This window comes from Zonotrichia albicollis, chromosome 6 (genome assembly GCF_047830755.1).
Source record: "Zonotrichia albicollis isolate bZonAlb1 chromosome 6, bZonAlb1.hap1, whole genome shotgun sequence".
Taxonomy (NCBI): domain Eukaryota; kingdom Metazoa; phylum Chordata; class Aves; order Passeriformes; family Passerellidae; genus Zonotrichia; species Zonotrichia albicollis.
Window position 1 is genome coordinate 4412457 of NC_133824.1, and position 22595 is coordinate 4435051.

General features: G+C 42.9%; 1 protein-coding gene across 11 annotated transcripts in view; it reads right to left on the reverse strand.

The window, feature by feature from the left end:
* WDR20 (WD repeat domain 20) overlaps window positions 1-11752 on the reverse strand; it is a 49723-nt gene extending 37971 nt beyond the window's left edge. For 10 of the 11 annotated variants that reach the window (XR_012580684.1, XR_012580682.1, XR_012580683.1 and 7 more), the window contains exon 1: window positions 11428-11752. Coding sequence is in view for 4 of the 11 variants with exons in the window: in XM_074542331.1 (XP_074398432.1) it covers window positions 11428-11676 (249 nt within the window). In the remaining 7 variants the exon portion in view is untranslated. The remainder of the gene's footprint in view (window positions 1-11427) is intronic. The other variant, XM_005483235.4, reaches the window with a different exon arrangement.
* Between the last annotated feature and the right edge of the window lie 10843 nt (window positions 11753-22595).

Consider the following 22595-nt stretch of genomic DNA (forward strand, 5'->3'; position numbering starts at 1 on the left):
TTTAAAAATTGCCATCAAAGGGCTAAAAGTATTCCACATACCAAATGGTCACACAACAGTGTCTCTTTCCTCAGGGTGATTTCTGTCTCAAGTGTGGGAGGGAGTGATCAGACTGCCGATTGCCACCGTGCTGCCCACTGAGTGCCCACACGCAGCCGTTCTGCTAAAGGTCCTCCCAGGAGACTCTGAGGACACCCAGCACAGCCCAGCTACTGAATCATCCACCCACTGATAAGGGCAGACTGATAGCAGGCACACCAGGGATCTGCTGTCAAAAATAATCACACCTTTAACCACCACTGATGTTCACACATTGTCCGAATCTAAACTCTCCTTTGTATCAATCTGCACTGCAAGTGCCACAGCTGCAAGATACCTACTAACCAGGGGAGACAAATGAAGGAAAGGTTCCCAGATGAGTGAAGAGAAAACACAGCAAAAGCTGCTCCGAGGCTCCTAAGACTGGGCTTCTCCAGGCCCCGATCCTACCAGCATTCCCCTCTGACTCCCTCTTATGTACACACAATGCTTCCATCAGTCTAGGCCTGACAAACACAACACACACATTAACCAGATCAATGCCAGCCCAACATGTTTTTGCAGAAGGTGTGTGGTGAGCTGACCCTGGCTGGATGCCAACACCCACCAAAATGTCCTATCAGTCCCTTCCCCAACTGGATAGAGGAGAAAACAATATAGTGAAAAGTTCATGAGCTAAGGACTGGAAAAGATCATTCACCTATTATTGTCATGGGCAAAACAGACTTGATCTGGGGAAATTAACTGCATTTATTACTAAGAAAATCAGAGCAGGATAATGAGAAGTAAAACAAACCTTAAAACTACCTTCTCCCCACTCCTCCCCTCTTCCTAGCTCTCCCTCCTCCCCAGGAGCACAGGGACACAGGGAATGGGGGCTGCAGTCAGTTCATCACAGGGTGGGGTCCCTCCCACAGGACAGAGTTCTCCATGCACCTTTCCTATCTCAGTCCCTCAGGCACAGCCTGCTCCAGAGTCCCAAGTCCTACCTGCTCCACATGGGCTCCTCCCTCCATGGGTCCACAGGTCCCTGGCAGGAACCTGCTGCAGCCTGGGCCTCCTGCAGCTTCACAGCCTCCTCTCAGGGACCCACCTGCTCTGATGTGGGCCTGCTCCAGGGCTTCAGGGGATCCCTGCATCCCTGAGGGCCTCCATGGGCTGCAGGAGCACAGCCTGTCCCACCATGGCTCTCACAGGGGAATCTCAGCTCTGACACCTGGAGCACCTCCTGCCCCTCCCTCTGCAGTGCCCTTGGTGTCTGCAGAGCTGATCCTCTCACACGTTCTCGCCCTGCTCCTCTCTGGCTGCAGATGCATCTGCACAATAACTTTTCTCTCCTTAAACATATTATCACAGAGGTGTTACCACCATCCCTGATGGGCTCAGCCCTGGCCAGCAGCAGCATCCTGGGCTTCTCACAGCAGCTTCCAGCAGAAGCCCCCCAGAGCCTGGCCAAGCCAGGACAAGGTGTTCCCTGTTGTTCACAGGGAACAGAGACCTCAGAGTGCAGCACGCAGAGCACTGAGCATCTGCCACTGGACTGCTGCAGGAGCTCACTGGTAACCAGTACTCTGTCACTAAAAATGAGAGATGTGGATCACTTTGAGCATCACTAAAGGCATCTTAACCTGGGCATTTGTTTGAGTTCTTCAGAACAGTTGTTGGCCCCATCTTTCTGATTTAGAAGTGCTAACATGTGCCCACGCTTAACTATTCCAGTTCCATCTAGAGAATTTACAGAGGCAGCATTTTGGCTAAAACACAGAACTGCACTTGAACAGTCACTTCACTGGCACAGAAGCTGTTCTGCCAACGCTCTTAGGTCAGAAACATCACCTGGAACAGCATCTTAAAACTCTGAAGGTGTCAGCAAACAGCTCATGACACAGACAGAAGTGATTCTGCACAAGGGAGCACAGTTCAGTGCTGAAGGCAGGAGAGGCCATCCCCTGTGTTACACTGACGTGAATGGAACTGCACAGCTGCCTTTAGCAGGGAGGGAGCACCAGCTCACACTGAAGTAACAGCAAGGCATTTCCTGAAGTCACCTGTTGAGATACACAGCTCATGCTATTAAATAGCAATAACTCTCTAGTCAATACAAGCATCTCACTTTTACAAGCTGCACCCTGTATTTCTGAAATTCTTCTTTGGGAAAAAACCTCCTGGATCAATATATCACACTGATCAGGTACATTTAAAAAAATATTATTTTGTTATTTATGGACAGTAAATAATAATACAAACTGACTCAAAATGGCAATGCAAAATGGGCTGCAAAACAGGTAAGAAATATAGCATTTGGCAGTAGATGATATCAAATTTCAAAAGTGGTATTGCCTAATCATGCAGCTATTCCTGCCCTCATAAATTACTATTTTAAAGACAGACCCTCTTGACACCTTAAGTGCAAACAGGTAGGTAGCTATTGAAGGTCTCTGGCCCACTCTTACTAAAAAGGTTGAAGAAAAGCAATCTTTAGAAACACTTCCATTTAAAAATGAAGTCTGAAAATGAAATCAAACTGTTTGCTATTCGGTAGGAAAGGCAAAAATTTGAAGAAAAATGCACACTAAGCCTTCACCTATGGCTTCACGATACAGTATTAAGCTGATGGTAAGAAATAGTATTTTCCATTCAAACCACCAAAATATGCAAATCCAAACATCTAGACTATAATTTAAATCTTAATAATGTGATGTAAAAAACAAATAAATTCAAAATTATTTTTCTATATTACTGACAGTTACCAATAGAAAACCAGAAAAATCAAGACAACAAAAGTAAGTCTTTACAATTGGTGCCAAAATTTCATTTCAATGATAACTTCAAGCATGAATCACAGTCATGCTCTGATACCCACCTCAAATATCAAGAAAACCGGCACATAACCTTTCTATAAGTCTTAAAAGAACCATACCAAAACACCTTTAGAAATAAGCTGCCACAGTTAAAATAGGATGAGACTACAACTTTCAGAATTCTGTATTTGTTATGGTTACATTTGTAAGTCAGGAAAAGGAGACATTTATGTTACTGAGATTCACAGTTGTCCCTGGCACTGTAGCCCTGGGCAGGCCAAAGTGTCCTTAAGGCATTATTCAAATTGTTTCTTTCACCACACCTGTGGGTTTTTAACACACAGTTCAATGTATCTTGGTATCCATTCTCTCTCCTGTTGTCATTGCTCCCCCTTTCTTTAGCTGAAAGGGAGAATTAAAACCATAAACTTGAATCCTCTCCAACTTTCACATCATATCATTTCCCTGAAAAAAAAATATCTAAAACTTCTGCTAAATATTTTTTAATTACTAGGAAACTGGGGATAATGACATTTGTTCATAACATGCAATGTTTTCTCCCTACACCAGCATGCTCCTAAGCTAAATTTCTTGCTTAGACTAGTATTTTGTCTGACACAGAACAATCTCTAGTAGTACAAAAATTACACACTATTAAACCAACAACTTCTTAATCCAGTCACCTTCCAATCCCACATGGAGTTAAAAAGTAGTAATAAGAAATTATAATTTTTTTTAACCATTACAGCCACACATAAACATTATTATTAACCCATGAAATTAAAGAACGAATATATCTGGTAAAGCAAAACCAAAATCAATTTGCAGAAAGCATCTATTAGAGATCTATCAATCCATTATGAACAGCTGGACTGAATAGTGCATGAGAAATCCCAATGCAAGTTCCAACAGTGCCCCTGGAAAGGTTTCAATTGCAGCAGCTGCTGGTCCTGCCCACAGAGACCGGGGGGCTGCAGCCAGGGCACCCCCAGTGCTCACAGGAGCCAAACAGGGAACAGCAGCTGCTCCAGTTACAAGGGCAAGAATGGCTGGGAGGTGGATGCTAAAAAATGAGCTGTCTGTTCACTTGGGCCTACAAGTGGAGTAAGGAAGAAAAAATACTCTGTTTCCCAGAAGGATGCAACTAAATATTGAAACTTGAAGTATAGCACATTTAATGTTACTGTTTCTTTTCCTTATGCCTTCTAAGAGGACAGATAATTGAAATATTAGGCATTATTTTGCACTGAATGGCACTACTTTCAAATAATAATTTGTCCAAGTGTGTCAACTCATAGTCATGACAACTGGATAGCAAGTGGCCTTTTGGTACACATCCTTCACAAAAAAGTAATTCAGATGGGTCCCTTTAGCCAGAAAACTGCAATAATACTTCAAACTAGGGCATTAAATTTGATTCTAGAATGTCAAACAAGACAATTATGGCTGGCAATCCTCTCAGACGTGGGCCTAGGCAGCCTTTAATTAGAGTTTGAGGCACCTTCAATGTACATTTGAACTATTAACAGTTAACTATTTAAGTGTTTTGGAGACTCGCAGATGTGTAATGCAAACTCCTTGTAATTTAAGCACATAGCACAACACTTTTATAAATATTCTGACAAAGCTGCCCCATAAAACTTTCTACAGGCACAGAAGCATTTGTTACAAATGACCCCTCTTTGCATCTGTGAAGCATTATGACTAAAATTTTGTCAATTTGCAAAGAATAAGTGCCACAATTATTGGCTTTATGCTAAATTAATTTCCCCAACTGAATTCAACTAAGTGCAGTATTACCACAAATGCACTTCAATACAAAACAAAAACCTCCAAAATTATAACTGCTGTGGCAAAAAAACCTCAACCAAAGACACAGAGAGAGAAACTGACTGCCTATAAAATGCTGCGTGCCGAGGTGGGGCCGTGGGCAGCCCAGCCCAGCCCCGCCACAGCCGCAGCCCCTCCCCTCAGAGAGCGATCCTTCAGCCAGCACAGGGCAAGAGCCCACTCAAGTCAAACACTGAGATGGGCTCAAAGCACAGACTAGGACAAGAAAAAGCACTACAGACTAATATCACTTCCTACATAAAAATCATCTTGCAAGCTCTGTCAACCATAGATATTTCATCTTCCTCCAGAGCAAGAAACATTTAACAGTGTAACTGTCATTTTAAAGCAGCTTTTTAGGCTTTTTATCTCACTCTAGCCAGTCCTAGTTGCTCTGTAGAAGCCTCATAACAAAATTAAACACTGAAAGCTACCTACACATCTGTAATCTGCATTAACTCTTCACTGTTTCCTTCAGCAGTGTTGTTGGAAAAAAAGACATCACTAAAAATTGTACCCTTCAGGAAAGATTACAGAATTACTTTGTAACGTGTCTGTCAGTCCCTAGCACAGCTAGAATTAGGAACAGTACCTATCTACATCACAGAACTCAAAGGGGTAAACAGATTCACCCATTAAACACCTGAAACAAATTTCCAAGAGGCTCTCAAACACCTTCACAACCACTGATCAAGAGGTAAAGAATTGCTGATCCAGCCACAATACCTCCATGAGACTGCCCAGTCCCAATATAACAGCAATTATCCAACACAAAGAGAAGAAAAAAACTCAGCAGGAAATAAGGGGATTTCTTGAAAAAGGAATCTACAACACCCTTTTAAGAGGAACAGAATAGAGTCACATCCAACACACCTGAGAGATGAGAAACATCAGCAGCAAATCCAACACGTGGATTTTAAGTTCTATGAGAAATTTTCATTAATAGATGAGAGTACAAATCAAATTTGTGAGTAACATCAAGACTGGAAGGATTTGTTGCATTATGCAGCACAGAACTGGAAATAAAACCACTCTAATAATCTTAATAGAACAAAATTCAATGAAAATGCTACATGGCATTTATAAACATCCACAAAAACCAAGGCATGGATAAAAATGGAGAAAAGCAGCAATATGATAAGAAACAATCCAAGTGAGTCATCACTATAAGGAGGATTCAAAAATGTCAACACTATTCAATATGTTAGCAAGAATATTAGAAGACAGACACAGCAAGCAACAATTCTCCCTTGCTCTGTACTGAAGTCACAGTGCAAGCACTGGGTCCAGTCTGCTTTAAGTACCACTAATAAAAGACAACAGAAGCCAATACAGGAGAACAATTAAACATTTGGAACTCTGAGAAAAATGGCTTAAAGAGCTGGGTTTATTTACCTTAGGAAAACTGAGTGGACAAATTAACAAGTTTTTAAATATGCAAAGCCAAAGGCAATAGTCAACTGTCCTCAATGTCCACACGAAATAACTGCATTCAGCCTGGTGTGCTTTCTCTTTTCTCCCTGAAGGAGAAGTTCAGTCAGATATTGGAGGAAGAAGAAAGAGAACACCAAAAATCGTTATTGAAGGAAACTGTGGAATTGTCATTACTGCAAGTGCAAGAACCAGTCACTAAGATGTGGATATACTTCCCTCTGCTACAGACCTACTGGATCTTGCAAAGTCCTTACAAACCTCAGCACTTTTATAGCTCATAGATGCTTTTAAAATGTGCATGGTTTTCAGAGGCCTGACACAGCTTAGTGATCAGTATAAGCATACAGTAATATAAATTCACATTCCCACCACATCTTGAGAAAATGTGATGGTTTTCTCCACACATCCCAGCTTCCAGCCTAGAACTGCCTGACACTGCTCTTCTCAGAGCAATATATTAAGCACAGTGACAAATGTCACCCATTACCATTCTGTCACTGCAACAAGTTCCCAGGTGAACAGTCAATAGAATGAAAGTCACCACCAAGGATAACACTCTTCAACTGCACAACAAATCAAACCAGACACAAAAAAAAGTAATTTTGAGAAGTGCAAAGGAAGGAATCATATACATCAGTCTTTTTACTGATAAGCAGGCACTACCAGTATGCCAACTCTCAATAAAAGAAGTTGAGATATGAGATGATTTTCATCCTAGTACAAATATAATTTCCAAGACACTTGCTCAAGTAAAGCTTAAAAAGACAGTCAACAAATTCTGCCCTCCATGGCTCCAGCAACCTGTGCTTATCACCTGTGTATGTTTCTAATCCAACACTACTGCAACACACTGTAATATTCCAAAGTTATTAACAGACTGCTGCTTCAGGCAGCTGCAAGAAAAAGGTCAAACTAAAGACAAAACCCCTTCTTGCAAAGAGGTGATTTCAAAAAATGAAACAGCCAATGTTAAGAAAGTCTGCCATACGTTACCAAAGAGTATATAGCCAGAATTTAGCTACAGTGCAAAAGGTTTTCTTGTAATAAGCTAAACTATGCTTTCAAATTTCATAACCTCTCAATATATTACGTAAAAATTAAGCCTGTGCACTGTGCAACACTATTGCTAACCTGTACCTGCATTGCAATGACAGCTGCAGATGAACCTGCCCAGAAACTTTTACAACATACAGAGAATAACACATTACCACACACACAACTTCTACAAGGAAAATGCAGAAGCTTTCTAGCAGGAAGGGAAAAGGACTTGATAGTTAATGTCAGCAGCAGGCTGGAAAGCTTTGCCTTGTCAGCCACTCCTAAGGCAAGGAAGATGATATAGCACTCTCTTTTTCCAGCCTAATGAATCAACTAATAAATCATTTTGCAAACCTAGCCACAAACCATATTTAAGTCCTTCAAGACTGTCTTATAAACAAAAATCAAGTAACAGCCCTCACTCCTGGTTAGGGGCTGTAGGAAAAAGCAACCCACCAAGAGCATCAGAGCATCATAATTTGAATAATTTTTGAATTGTTACATTATAATCTCACTCCATGAAGAGGGAAATGCTTAAAATAACAGGAAAAGCTTCTGTTAACACCTCTAAGTCTCTTAATGAAGTCAACAATCCCTCAGGAACAGATAATTCCAGAAGTGACTTAAGGCTGAAGCAGAGGCTTTACTCAGGAGAGGCCTCCAAGGCAGTGGATCCCAGCAGCCAGCCCAGGCCAGCGAAGGGGCTGAGACCCTCCAGCCTTTCCCTGCTGTCACCGCACTCATCAACCCCAAGCTGACACCGTCCAAGTCACCAAATCAAGAGGAAATCTGCCCACAACAACTGCAGATTTTGCAGCTGGTTTAGCAAGCTGAGCTGGCTGAACCAGAGGCTGAGCAGTGCCAGAGACAAGGGGATGGAGCACTCTGCCAGCAGGATCCCACACTGCCAGTCCATCACTTACAGCTGTCACAGATCAGGGGAGCTCATGGGAATTCACCCCTTCTGTTAATGAGAGATCACTGCACACATCTCACCTGAAAGCCAAAGTAAAGGAGGACTGAAAGGGAAAGTCCATTGACACTCAGTGCAGTTAAGAACAATTACATACTTATCTAAGTAAACCAACCACATCTCATTCTGTCACAGTTTAACTTCTTACTAAACTACAGGTCCGTGTCTTTTTTTTTTAGTGGATCCAAATCAAAAAACAGGAGTTTTCTGGAAGTCTGCAATGCTTTATAAACACAAAGACAGCTGCAACGTTTCATTACTTTTAAAAAATCAGGGTTTTTTTTAATAATGTTTTTAGATTTTTAATAAAATAGTAAAAACTCAGCTTCCTTCATAAAGAGATGAAGAATGAAGTTGGGAGAAAGTGCCTTTTTGCTTTGAAAAGTCTCTAGAGACAGCCTCAAATGCTGTCCAAAGCTCTTGCCTCTCTACCAAACCCTTAGGATTGTCCATTTGTACTCCAATCTCCACACCACTGTCCTGGATGCCAGACCTAACTTCTCCACCAGGTGCCTTGGAAGGATCAAGGTTACCTGGAAACATTTTTCTTTATGTAAGTTAAATCTCCTAAGACAACACACACATCAGCAGTTCATGTAAAAAGGTGACTTACAAACCAGATATAGCAGACACAAAGCATTTAGGATTTAAAGGAAACTAAAAGAAGAAAGATTAGCATTATTGATGTCAAGAAATATCCTTCCAAGTGGTATCTTTGCCTCAATATTAGGTTATTTATTCTTAAGTGTCATTCATGGCTTAAGTGTTGCTCTTCCTTAACGTGTACTGATCTGCAAAGGATTACTGATGCAAGAATTATCTCAGCACCTAACAGACATGGTCACTTAAAATACAGTCCTGCTGGTTCTTTCACTCATTTTAGGAAAAATATAGCATTTCCCCATCAACAAATGAAGTCTTAAAAAAAAAAAGAAAAAAAAAGAAAAAAATAAAAAGACAAAATCACAGTGACCTGATATATTTACACAGCACATCTTCATTACATTCAACTCAAAACTCCAATATGACTTCATGATCTTTAAGTAATCAGGGAAAATTTTTAAGGGATACATAAATAATTATGAACAGGAGTTTGCCAAGGAGTACAAATAGGTTGGTCTTAACCAGATCAAATCCCTCTCCCCATCCTGCTCCCAGGAACAGGAAGGAACACAGAATGTGACAGTCTGCCCGGTTTAAGGCAGAATTACATCCTGTCCATTTAGGTAACAACAGCTCTCTCCCCTTTATGACAGCTACAAGACAGAACTTTTGATTCTGAAAAGTTCACATGATCAGTTGACAGGCTGGCAGCCTGTTCCTGTTTCACTTTTGTACACAGACAAAACAGTTACTTCCAACTGAAGTTCCAAAATAAACTCCCAAGCAGCAAGTATTGCAGATTTAAGTCAGACCTCTTCCCATTTCATTTAAAGTTTTCCTTACACTGAGTCAATCTATTTCAGCTCTTTCTTTAGGTTCACTTCACTAAAGTATTATACATATAGAATATGCAGTATTATCTTACATAGTTAATACTGTAAAAGGTCATGGAGATTAATTCTGTCCTAACAATGTGTATGTTTCACTCTATTGAGAGAAAAAAAGTGTTTCACATTCACACTGTCACACGTATAAACGCCTCCTGAGTTCACAAACTCAAATTTCTCAGCTACTGTACATCATACCAGTAGCTTTTAGCATCTAAAACAATATCCAAATACCCAGCTCAAGAAGTCTTTTGTAATTTGATATAATTATTCCACTCCTTACTGTCAACGAAGTTCCAGCCTTTAGATTTTTATTTCTCAGAAGTGTGGCAAGAGATGACTAAGAGAACTTGCAAGAATCACATGTGCCATTACTAAACTACATAAAGGCCTGCTCTGTGAGCTGAGGGAGAGAACTCTGCATGGAAAAAACAAACATAGCAAGACCCAAACACAGCAACGATTTAGGATATAGATTTTCAGAGATACTGCTCCTCAGGATACCTTGTAAAGACTGCAAGTGGTTGTAAGCAGGGAATACAGTCCAATACTAAATACTCCTCGTATGCCTAAAGAAGCCATTGTCCAAGCACCATTTGAAACATACCTAGATTATTAAAATTCACTAAAGAGTGAAACTAAATACACACAGACACACTTTCACATATAATTATACAAGACATATCAGATCTGTTAGGTCACAGTCAACAAACAAGCACGTAGACTTTAAACTCCTGCTGTGCCGACATTTTACAGAAAGTAGGAGTGCTGGGGGCACTACCCAGGACACAGCAGATCCAGGCATAATCCCCTGCTCATCCACGAGCTTCCTGCACAGCCTCCTGCGAGTCTCTAGCTCCCTGTGCCCCCATCCCATGCTGAATGGTGAGCTAAAAGCAGGAAGGTTTCAAGGTACTCACATGATGGCACCTGAGACCCGAGCATGTAAAATAACAAACGTCCACTATGTGAAACAAACAGAAAGCTGACATTCATTATAGCTGTGTTTACATCATGTGTTCACCTAGCACGGCAAATTCCCAATTGTTCTCTGAATCCCATAAAATCAAGGGGTTGTTCATAAATATGGTGACCTGAGAGATCGAAAGCGTGCACTGTCCTGCATCCAATAATGACAAGCAAGGAGTCTCTCTCTCAAGTACATCAATCTTTCTTTCCTGCAAAAGCAACTTTCTCTCTGTCAATTATCTGATATTTAAGACTGCACTGCAACCGCTCCCATTTAGAAACAATTCTAAAACCAACCCACATTTCTAAGTCATAACAAAGGCCTAAAGCTGCACGGAATGCTTCAGCCATGCAACCAAAGCTCGGAAGATCCTGGAAGCAGGGATTTGACACCACCATAATCACAACAGGCATTAGCGTGTCCAGCAAATTCTGACCTGAAGCAGCAGGTGAAGGAGGCCCAGGGAGGGAAAGCCAACCAGCCCTCATTCCGCACAAGGAGGGCCCAAGCGATCGCATCCCGGCACAGGGCCCACACACACACACACAGAGCTCCCGCCGGTGACACCGTATCTGGAGCAGCCCCGAGCACCGGCCCGGCGCCGATGTCCTCACACCGCCCTCGCCCCAGGCCCGCTGTCCCCCTCGCCAGGCGCTCCCCGGTTAACCGGGAGCTCGGCGGGAGCCGAGGAGCCGCCGGCCCCGCGGCCGGGGGAGGGGGCACGGCGAGGGAGGGGCGGCCCGGCCTCGCTCCCCCGCCCCCGGCGCGGCCCCGGGGCTCCCGCACCCCGGCGGGCGGGCGGCGCGGAGCCCCCAGAGTCCCCGCCCCATCCCGGCGGGGGAGCCCCGGTACCTTGCGGACCCCCTTGTAGATGTAGAAGTAGAGCTCCCGGCCCACATTGAAGCAGAGCCGGTCCCCGTTGCCGCTCTGGTCGTTGACGTTGACGAAGGAGACGCGGACGGGGTTGGAGCCCTGCGAGTTGAAGGGCACGCGGTTAGGCCGGCTGTACTCCGAGTGGCTCAGCAGCTTGTACAGCCCCTCCCGGGTGGTGAACTGGGTCTTAATCTCGTTCATCTCCTTCCCACCTCCCTCCGCCGCCATCTTGGAAAGGAGCGCTCATCCTGCCCCAGTGCCCGGATGTGCCGACACTGCGCAGCCGCCGGCGCGCGCGCGGCCCCTGCGCGCGGGGGCGACACGAGGAGGCGGGGCCGGCGGGGCCTGTTTACCGCGCGACTGCGCGCGCGCCGGGCCCGCGCGCCCGGGGGGCGGGGAAAGGGGCGTGGTTTGGGGCTGGGGCGGGGCTCGGGGCGGGAGGCGCGGCGTGCCTGAGGGGCCCGGCCGGGGACACCGCGCTCGGCATCGCGGCCCCGCAGGGCCGTCCCGGAGAGCCGCTCTGCCGCCGGAGCGCTCCTGGGTGTCTGCAGTGAGCGGGACTCCACTCCCTCTCTGGGCAGCCTGTCCCAGTGCACGGTCACTGCACAGTAAAGAAGTTCCTCCTCATGTTCGTGTGCAAGTTCTGTGCATCAGTTTCTGCCGTGGCGCAGCGAGAAGGGCCTGGCTCTATCCTCTGACTTTGGTTCTACCCCTCCTTTAGATATTTATACACATTGGTGAGGTCTCCTCCCAATCAGCTTTTCTCAAGGCGGGACAGGCCCAGCTCCTCTGCCTTTCCTCCCAGGAGAGATGCTCCAGTCCTTTTAATCATTTTTGTAGCTCTCCACTGGACCCAGCCAGGAGCTCCACATCTCCCTTGTGCTGCAGAGCCCAGAACCGCAACCAGCGCTGCAGGTGTGGCCTCAGCAGGCTCACCCAGCATGGTGGCTCCATGGGCCGCTGCTCTGGAGATGGGAGAGAGGGAGGTCATGAACAGGGGCTTTGTGCACCCACAGGGCCCTGACGCCCTGGGATGTGGGCATCAGTGCCAGCACAGCGTGGGGTGGGGTGATCCCCGCTGCTGGAATCAGGAGGTGTCCGTGTGCAGCGCTGGTTTTGGGGCAATGACTCCCAGGTGAGAGTCCCCATTCACCTCACAGGGAGGCACCACAGCCCTGGCCATCTCCACTGGCTCGTTTGCCCATAGGGGACTTGCCAGTGCCTGGAGCCTGGTGAGGTTCCTGCTGTGGCAGTCTGTCAGTGTAGGAACAGCAAATCCAGATGTGCAGCTGTGCTTTGACTTCATGCCAAGCTCAGGTGCCCTGATGGAGATGGTGCCTCTATCCCTCCAGCCCTGCACCAGCCTCCAACCTGCTGCAGGCAGAGCCAGGCCTGGGAGTTGGCCTGAGGTGTGAACCTGAAAAACTGGTTATCAAATCACTCACCCCATTGTTCTGATCATCCTGCAGCCATGCAGCCAAGCTGTGTTGCATGGGGAACCAGATCAATATCAGATGGAGGTGGCACAGGGCTGGGAAGGATTGCATTCACTGGGCAGGGAGGCAGGACTGTTTCTTCTGACAGCAGTTTCAGCTTTAAGAGTTTGTTTGATTACAGCCTCATGACTGACTCAAACTGATCTAAGACTGATCTCCAGCTGGAAAAAAAAGATTTTGGCCCCTCCTCTACAGGTATTTCCATTTCTTGCCTTGCATCAGTTCTAGTAATCATGCAACCAAAGGGTGAGTCAGATCCACCTGAAAATTAACACACAGAGAAATTATGAGTTCTCAGGTAAGCAAAGTGTTGATCAGCAGCCAGGTTGATTCAACTCACCACACAACTGCTGGAGCCAAAATAAGGAAGGAATTGGGAATGTGGGACTAGGGGAAGATAAGCAGCACAGAATTAGAACATCTTAAGTTAACAATAAAAAAAACGCACTTTCAAGGTATAGTTTCCTGCTGTAGCTGTGTGGCTGTAACATGACTGCTACCAAAGGCATTGTCCTGCTCTCTTCTTTCTGGACTATGACTGTCTGCTGCTACTCCTTCCTGTACCAGCCACAGTCCTCTCCTGACCTCATGAGGAGCCATTTCTGAAAGGTAAATGGATAGACAATTCAACACCTTGCACATGTGAAATGAATATGGTTAAACAAAAAACACTGACTCCTTAAGGGAATGGACAGCAGGACCTTCCTGCTTTCCATTACATCAGCTCAGCTGAAGAAGTCCACTCAGCCTTCCAGACTGCAGGGGGTTAAAGGGATTTAGTTTCAAGTCAATTTAGTTCAAAGAGATTTTGTTTGTGCTGAATACTGTCTTGCTGCTGACCATCAAAATATTAGTCAAAAATAGCTGAGAGACACAAAACAGCCAAGAATCTCCAGAACAGAGTATGTATCTGAGTGAATACTGAACAAGTACAGATGATTAGACTTCTAAAAGGCCAAGTATTGAAGACTTGCTTGAAATTCTTAAGATAAAGCCAATCAATAATGACCAATGGATCTTGTCAGCTTATCAGCCAGTCCTGCCAGATGGTATTGATGACCTCCTAAAAGCACATAAAGTAGGTAAGCAGCCCTGCATTTTTTTAATCATGTTAAGAGTGATTGTTTCATAAAGAAATTTCATTAATGGACTTACAGAGAGAAAGAGTATTTTCTTCCACCAAAGAATCACCAAAGAAGAGCAGGAACAGCAAGGATCTCTAAATAGTAATATTCAAAACAGATGTAACAACAACAACGAAATTTAAAAAAAAAAGTGTTGCTCCAAGCAGGCGTACTCAGTATGTCTTATTCATTACCCACTGACAAGACAGGATAGATCACTCTGAAGAAGAAAGCAGGCAACCTTGGTAGAGGGCCTGTGTGGAATGCAAATCACACTGAAGCCACAGCAGGCCATCTGTCACTGATGGAATGAGTGTGATCCAAAGAATAAACAAAGTTAACAAGTACCTGGTTATCAGCAGTACATGATGGTGCAGAAAGCCAAAGAATTGATGTAGTGTTTAACATTTACAAGAAACATCAATAAAAGCTGCTGAGAGATTCCACGGAGAATCCAAGACAAATATTCATTTGAAAAACACAGCTGCAAGTCACAAGAACACTATTGTACAACCCCATCAACAATGCTCATCAAATACTAGGAGAAAAAGATATTACAGAGATAAATCTTATGGAAAAAATTCCCTGTACCACTTGAAAATTCTTCTGTTTCAAGCCAACCAAGGATGATAGTTCTGAAACGATCTCACGAGGACACCCCAAATGAGTTGTTTTGTATGCACCACACAACCAATAAACTGCAGTCAGTCACAATCACTGCTGTATTGTGCCTTCACCTTTTTGCAAATTGTTTTGGCAAATTGGAAAACAGACATGAGCAAAATTCACTAAGAGTAATAAAATAGTGTGGTCCTTTGAGATTGCTTTATGCAGGACAGAAATTGGTCCTGCAACTTTCCAGAATGTAATAGTAATAGTGCTTTTACTGGACATGAAGAACCTGCAAGAACAGTTATGAACAAAACTTTCCTGTGTTTGAGTTTGAATGTTGTCTGTTACTTCCCAAAAAGTGCAGCAACTGGTATTAGCTTTTACCAGCTTTTCTGAGACAAAAAAAAAGAGCAGGGTGACTACACCCATACTGCATCAGGCAAACTGTCTATTCCAGCAAGCACTGCCTGCAGATTATGCTGCAGAAATCAGGAGACCATCTCTGCACTGTCTGTCAGCTATAGCAGGTCTGTCAAGTCTTTCTGGGACTTCTGATGCCCAAAACAATTTAGGCATTTAGTGTGACTGGCTTAAGAGTCAAGAGCGTCAAAAGCTCTGCAATGTGTCAAATTTTAATAACTTTTGAATGTGTGTGAGCTACTAACAGGTACAGAGACATGTAAGGAACACATCTGAACTAGGCAAAAGTTTGTGCTGGTGGGAGGGTGGCATGAAAGTTCCATTTAATATGGGGAGAAGAAAAAGGAAATGTATTTTCAAGTACTTACACGGTCTTTAAAGTACATTTAACTTGCTTTCATCATGAGAAGTTATTGTTTCTGGCATAGTTTCATAGCTGCTTATTTGCATTTGGAATCTCTTCTTAACCACTGCATACATTTAACATTAAATATGTGAGGTAATGCATTATGTATTACAAAGTGAAAGGGTGTCACAAGGAAATTTCTGCTCTCCTAGAACACATTTCATGTTGTTTATACTTGTATCCTTCCACAGAGGAGCAAGAGCATGTGAAACATTTTGTTTTCATAGAGTGAGGGTTAATTACTGAGAAACAAACGTCTTTAAAACAGACATTTGGATTGAAGGAAGCAAGGTAAAATGAGTCTGCTTTGTAGCTGGGATAGGATGAGGGGTGAACTTTGTTGTTGTCTTTGGAAAACTTCATTCTGCTGTTTGCAATCAGGTCTCTGTGAGTTGTCTCCTGAAAAGAGTACCTTGCCTCCATGGCCAGGAGAGCTGTTCTTGTCAACAACAGTTATTATCTTGGAACTGTAGTTGTGCTGGAAATTATGTTCTCTGAAGATAAGACTGAGATATTGAATTTAATTTAAATTCTACGGAAAGCCAGAGAGATTGGTTTGATATACCTACAAATAACTTGTGTTTCCAAGCTGTGCTGCAGCATTATGTACTTCTCAAAACTCCCTAAATAGGGAACACATATTGTCCATATAAACAGTACTGCTGTAATCAGCTGAGGAATGACAACCTGTGAATAAATAAGTTCTGATTGCTGGTGAGCAGCAGCAGCTCAGTTTCTCACAAAACTGGAATTTCTAAACAGTGTTGCAGTGTGAGAATGCAGTGCCATTGAGACAGCCAAGGACACTCCTAAAGTGCAGTCTGTAATAGAAACTTGAATGTTTGTAATTCAAGAAACAATAGATTCAGCAAATATGTGCTTCAAAATTATTTTCTCTTTCATCAGAACTGGCTGTTTCACTCAGCTGGTTTGCATTGGGAAGCTTGTGGTTATTGAGTTACAATAATGCATGGTTGGTTATTGATGAGTCTTGCAGGTCAGCCAAGCAACCTGCAGCAGTGAGTTAACAGTCAACCATGCAAGAAAAGTGGCTGCCAGTGTGTGATTTAGGAGTCCCTAAGCAGAACAAGAAATAAGGAAAGCTGAGAAAGGTGTCCTTGGAAAGAACTGACTTTAACAGTCAAGGAAAGGGAAGCATTACCGGCATAAAAAAACCCCACAAACGGTCTTAGTTTAAAGGTGACCAGATTCAGGAGCCTCTGAACATTTTGAACAGAAGACAGGTAGTGCATGTGCATCTTAAGTTTATGTCAGGTTCTTCAGTGTCCCCCAGGTCACCTACCTAGCTGACGGTGACATCTTTCTCTGTTGCTTTGGTGAATTACACAAAGAGGAACTGAAAACTTGTGAGCACATTCTTCATTCCTTTATCACCTTTCTCACATCTCAGAGGTTGCAGAGAGCTTCAGAAAAAGCATGGCTATCTGCTTTCTGTCCAGTCATAGGAGGAGATTATCTATCAGTGTCACAAGCATAATTTCATTTCCATGGCTGGAATCACTGTCTCAAAATTGTTTTAGATGAAGCATTGAAGCTTTAGATAAATGATCATCTAATGGGAATTTTTATGAGTTTTTCCATAAGCTCACTGAAGCATGGGAGCTCTGGATACTGCACAGCGCTGGCTGTTCATTCAGTGCTGGTTGAATCATTGCACATTTAAAGAAAGGAGAGTTTATTTCCCTGAATTATGTGCTGGCTCCATTCTGGTCATCATTATGTACTGGCTTCATTATGGTCATGTGGTCACTGATTTTCATCTGCAAGTCTAGAAGGGCATAAGTTAAATTCACATGGCTTTTCCACCCATCTGGTGTCCAGAACTTACTCATATGTAGGAAGATTATGTACAACTTTTTAGATAAAATTTACCAGTACAGTATTTTCCATCAACATGGGGATAGCTTTTTATGATTGGGGTTTTGTCATCTACAAGATGACAAAACTGAGGAGAAAGGGTATTTATTTATTATTATTACATATGTACTCTTACATCATTACCATAGGTACCTTATAATTTCATCACACACAAAATTTAATTAATCATAAAAAATTATAATCACTCAGGCTTTCAGCAGCCTAAGTGTCTGTCTAAATGGAAGTCTGACTTTCTCCATGCCTAATGAGACTTGTTCACATTTAATCTCTCTCCTCACTTTCTCTCACTGCATACATAAAGCAAGGGATGGTATTACTAAAGAAAGGTGTGATTTAGAAGATTACCTATGTAGAGTAGGCTCTTGGGTCCCTGCTTTTCTGGTTTATCTGAAACCATCATCATTATGCAGCTCATACAATATTGTTCTTATATAACAAGCACTTCTCAGTAATCATGTAATCAAGTATGCACATTCCTGTGACATTCCTTGTCTTTAGCCTCCATCTTTCTAAGGCCAGGTGCTAGGTATAACAAGATTTATGTCATTTTCTAATAGCTGCTTTGTTGGTTAAATCCCATCTGAAGTCTGTTTGTTCACTGTCATTTTTCTTTTCATGAGTAGGTATAACAAGCTAAAATCAAATGTAGGGTAGACGTGTATTAAATCTTCATGTATTTTCCTTGTTTTCAGTAGTAAAAGTGATGGAATTGCTTCTTATAGGCATGGTAAAATACAGAGAGCACCAGTCTGATATCTTTCACAGGGAATTTCTTTCAATTTTCAAATACTAACTTCTTGATTCAGTGATGTGACACAGATGAGGACATTTGATATATGCACTGGCATACAGATATTTCCTTTTTTTTTTTTAATCAGTTAACTAAAACTCTGCAGTGATGTCTAAATATGTTGAATCTCTACAGGAAGATAAATCTGCGGGGTGGATCTATGTGACAGGATCAGTCTCTGCATCAGTGTTGCAAAAGAGAAGGGAAAGCTCTGCACATTTATAAACAAACTGATGTTTACAACTTTCACTTATTTAAACATAGATAAAAATATAATAATTAGGAATTGATCTCAACATAAACCTTCAACTTTTATATATGTGGTTTTATAGTTGTTTATAGAGTTTTTTAAAAGTTAAAAATAAGCAAGCCTGATCCAACCAAAAGATTTCCTGAGACAGCAATTGGTTTGTGGGGTGGGAGAGAATGGTTGAATAGTTAAACATATGATTCATGGAAAATTAATTTAACAAAGTATCTATTAAAAATAGTGGACTCATTGAAGGGGTTGACTTAAAAAAAAGAAACCAAACAACTTTTATAAGGTTAAAACTCCTGTGCTATATACACAAATATATATTGCTCTCTCTACCTATCTCTATATATTTGTTCAATATGACTCCTATTGAGAATATTTATATTTGCTGTATTAGCCCCATCTGGTGAGTTCTAACAGCATTGCAAACTGGACAGCCCTGGTGCTGCACTCATGTCCCAGCTCTTAGGTGGGTGGCAGGGCTTGGACAGGGACCCCTGCATTGCTCCCTTTGCCCACTGCACAGGGCACAAACACCAGCAGGAATGCTCATTAGCATGGCAGTACCATGGCAGTACCACGGCTCATGAGCTTCTCTTCTGCTTTCATGGATTCATCTCCCAGGTCAGGGTGTCACTTTGTTTGTTTGCATCCAGAAACATGCACAGCCCATCAGTGCACCTGAGTCACCCCCATTCCCAGGAAATCTGCCATTTCTGATCCTTGGTGCTGCTCCAACCAAGGCCACGTGTGCCAGGGCTGAGCCCACTGCTCCTACAGAGACTTTACCTTTCAGTGTTTTTCTGGGAGGGCTGTGGTCCACTTTCTGTGATTGCAAAGGGATGTCACACAACAATTAGTTCATTTCACAGCAGCTGTCAGTGGACACAGTAATGGGCAACCTGCTCCAGGTGGCCCTGCTTGAGCAGAGAAAGATGAGGTTCCTCCCAACCTCAAACACTCCATCATCCTGAAAGTTTACCCTTAATATGATCATTTATTTTTGTGCAATATCAATATGAACCAACGCTGTTTTGAGTAAGAAGCATTTTACTTACCTTCTGTAAAAATAAATTTTTATGAAATTCTTTTGAAGTGCAGGATCATGATGTTAGTTTCTAAACAAGAAATGAGGAGGCTGCTTGCCTCTAGTAAAGGAGTTAGCAAACCCTGTCAGCCTTTGATATTTGGTAGGTCAGACTAAGACACTCTCCATGGCTGCCTGAACTTGCTCCATGGCCAAGGAGTCTTGTTCAGTTTCTCTCTACTCTCCTTCTGCTGCATGTCTAAACCAAGAGATGGGATGATTTTTAATGCCTTTTTTTTTTAATTTTATTTTTTGGTGGCTTGAAGGTTACCTACACTAATTCTGTAGAAAGATGAGTGATGACAATGATTCTTTTACTGCCAGACTTAGATGATGAAGATTAGTTACTCTTCTAATGTAAGCTGAAATGTGGCTACAGGCTGTTTCTTTCCATCACTTCCCTTTGGAAAATTCAAACATAATCTCATCATGGTATTTCTAGTCAGTTTAAATTATAATTGATTCTGTTCCTGCTGTCTACTTTCCTTCCCACAGCTGTGACAGGAGAGAATTGGGGCAAAATAAAAACAGCTAGTAGCCAGACACCAGGGCCTTGTGGCCTTCTTTCATGAGAGGTGAACAAAGGGGGTTGTTTAAGAAGAACTTCAATAGGAACAGGAAATAATAGCCTATCTTAAGGAGCAAATCTACACCTTTAGGTGGTTTAAGATTTGGTTTCTGTTAAATGATCAAGAGAAGGGACATTGTAAAATATCCCTTCAACAAAATGTGTTTCTTTGCAGTCTTATTATGACTTGAAGGGACTATAAACAAATCTGTTTAGTCTCATCATTATATCAACTGAGCCAGTATCTCCCATTCCCCAGAGAATTTTCAAGCTCATTGTTAAAATTAAAGAGTTACCTCAGAGTATTCATGTTGAGGTAGTATTTTGGCTAAAGGAGAGTGAAAATCTTGTGTTTGTTATTCTGTCCAATCTGCAAAATTTTATCTCTGGGATGTCTTAGAATGTACAAGCGAAATTAATTTGTGAAAATAAATCCTGTGATGACTTTTCTTACTTTATAATACAATCTAACATGACAATATTAAAAAGCCTATGGATCTCCTCTTGCTTAAACAATTATTCATCCTATGTTATCTTTATCTTAAGTAAGAAATCAGTGGAAAATCTAAAATGTATATTGGATTATTAATGATACCTCTGAACAATTAAATTTCTCTGCCCTATGCTCTCAAGAAAAAATATTTATATTTTTTCAGTTTAAGAACATATGTGCCACTGTCAAGTGTACGTGTGGGTGTACATGCAGTGAGGTTTCAACTCGGTGTATCCTTATTAACACTGAGTCTGTGCAAACTGAAGATCAGCCCAAGGATGAAGAGAAGATGACTCTTGCCTTCCAGGCAGAAATAACTGCTCAGCAACACTTTCCATTCCAGCAAGAAAAACTTTCTGAGGGTGGCAGTTAGCAAATCACTGGTTACAAGTAATCTGGCTATTAATGTGACTCAGCCAGTAAAACACAGCCTGGATTCTTAACTGCAACCCTGAGAATGCTCAAGCCTTCTGTTGTGATCCCTGGCCAGGATGAGACCTGAGGCTGTGACTGACCCTAACAAGCACCATTGCACTCTGACCATCCTGGATGCAGGCACAGGAGCTGATCCCATGAAAACTGTGAGGTCCAGTAGATGAGCTCTATTGGAATAATAATCCCAATATAACCAGTTAGATGGTGCCTGGGCCAGTTCTGACCCTCGCTGCTGGGCCAAAGGCAGCACTGTGGTGTTCTACCCCAGAGATACCTTGGCTGCTGGAGAGTGCAGCGGGGCACAGGCGCAAGTCCAGGCTTGTCAGGACTCCGTTTACCTCAGGAGAGAGAGCTTCTGGCGATGGTGAAGAGAAAATAGGAGTGGATTCTGCTGGAGGGTTGCCAGATGTTTATTCCATGGTTACAGAGATGTCTGCACCGGGACAACTGCTGCTAACAGAATAGAGGCCGCATGGTCTCATTAACCTTTTAAGCTCCGGGCAGGGGAAGGGGAGGGGACAGGTGAGCCACCAACCAGGTGAAGGGGCAGGGTCTCAAGGGACTGGGGACACCTATACGGGCCAATGTCCCCCAGGCCTGAGGGACCAATCACACGACGCCTTGCTGGTATGTTAGCCTGATTGACAGGGCACACTCAGCGAGGGGCGAGGGGGAAGGGAGAAGGTATAGGCACACCTGGGAAGGGACCCGGAAGTTTAAAACAGGACATTGCAACACACCACAACAGAGCTCCTATAGAAACGTGGCTTGTGCTGGTGTCAGTTTGGGGTCAGCTTCTTCTCTGCCTCCCTGGTTGCAAACGTGACCGTGGTCACAAAGCAAAGACAGGCAGTAGGAGGGTCACCTCCATTCCAGGTTCTTGCTGTCATTGATAATGGTAAATGTTTGTCAGCAGAATTCACTGCTCTCTGTCTCATGGCTGGTGAGAGTGAACTGAACATTGTGAAGAACAGAGCGGGAGCACAGGTTGATGATGGCACAGGATCTCTACCTTCAGCAGCACATTTGCCTGGCTGGGTAATAATCATTGACTGAACTTTGTGCAGCAGAGAATGAATGTGCATCACACGATACAGCACTGCTGTGTTTCATTTTTAGTGTGTGTAACATTTAAAGAGAAAGGTCAAACTTAATGAATTTCTGCTCTATAGACTTCCTCTTGCAGTTCATATGTTGTATTGCTGTGCTTCCTGAGGGCTTTGAAAGCTGGGGGAAATACACATTGAAATGGTATAATTGCTTTAGTTGTTCCATTTGTTGGAGCACAGAACAGGTATAGAACACCAGCTCAGCATTATCAGGTAGTCAGTGATGATTAAGAATTTATTACAATTGTATTAACTCTTAATTTCAGAAAAAGGTTGCTGTTTGTCCATTTGTGCTGTCACTAAAACACATGTATTTCCTTCATGGGGAACCACATGACTGTAAAACAAAGATTATCCTATATCTGAAGGAAGACCAAAGAGAATACTTAGGAAAAAGGCAAATCAAAGAAATTGTGAAGAAGCATTCTCAATTCATCAGCTATCCAATTACA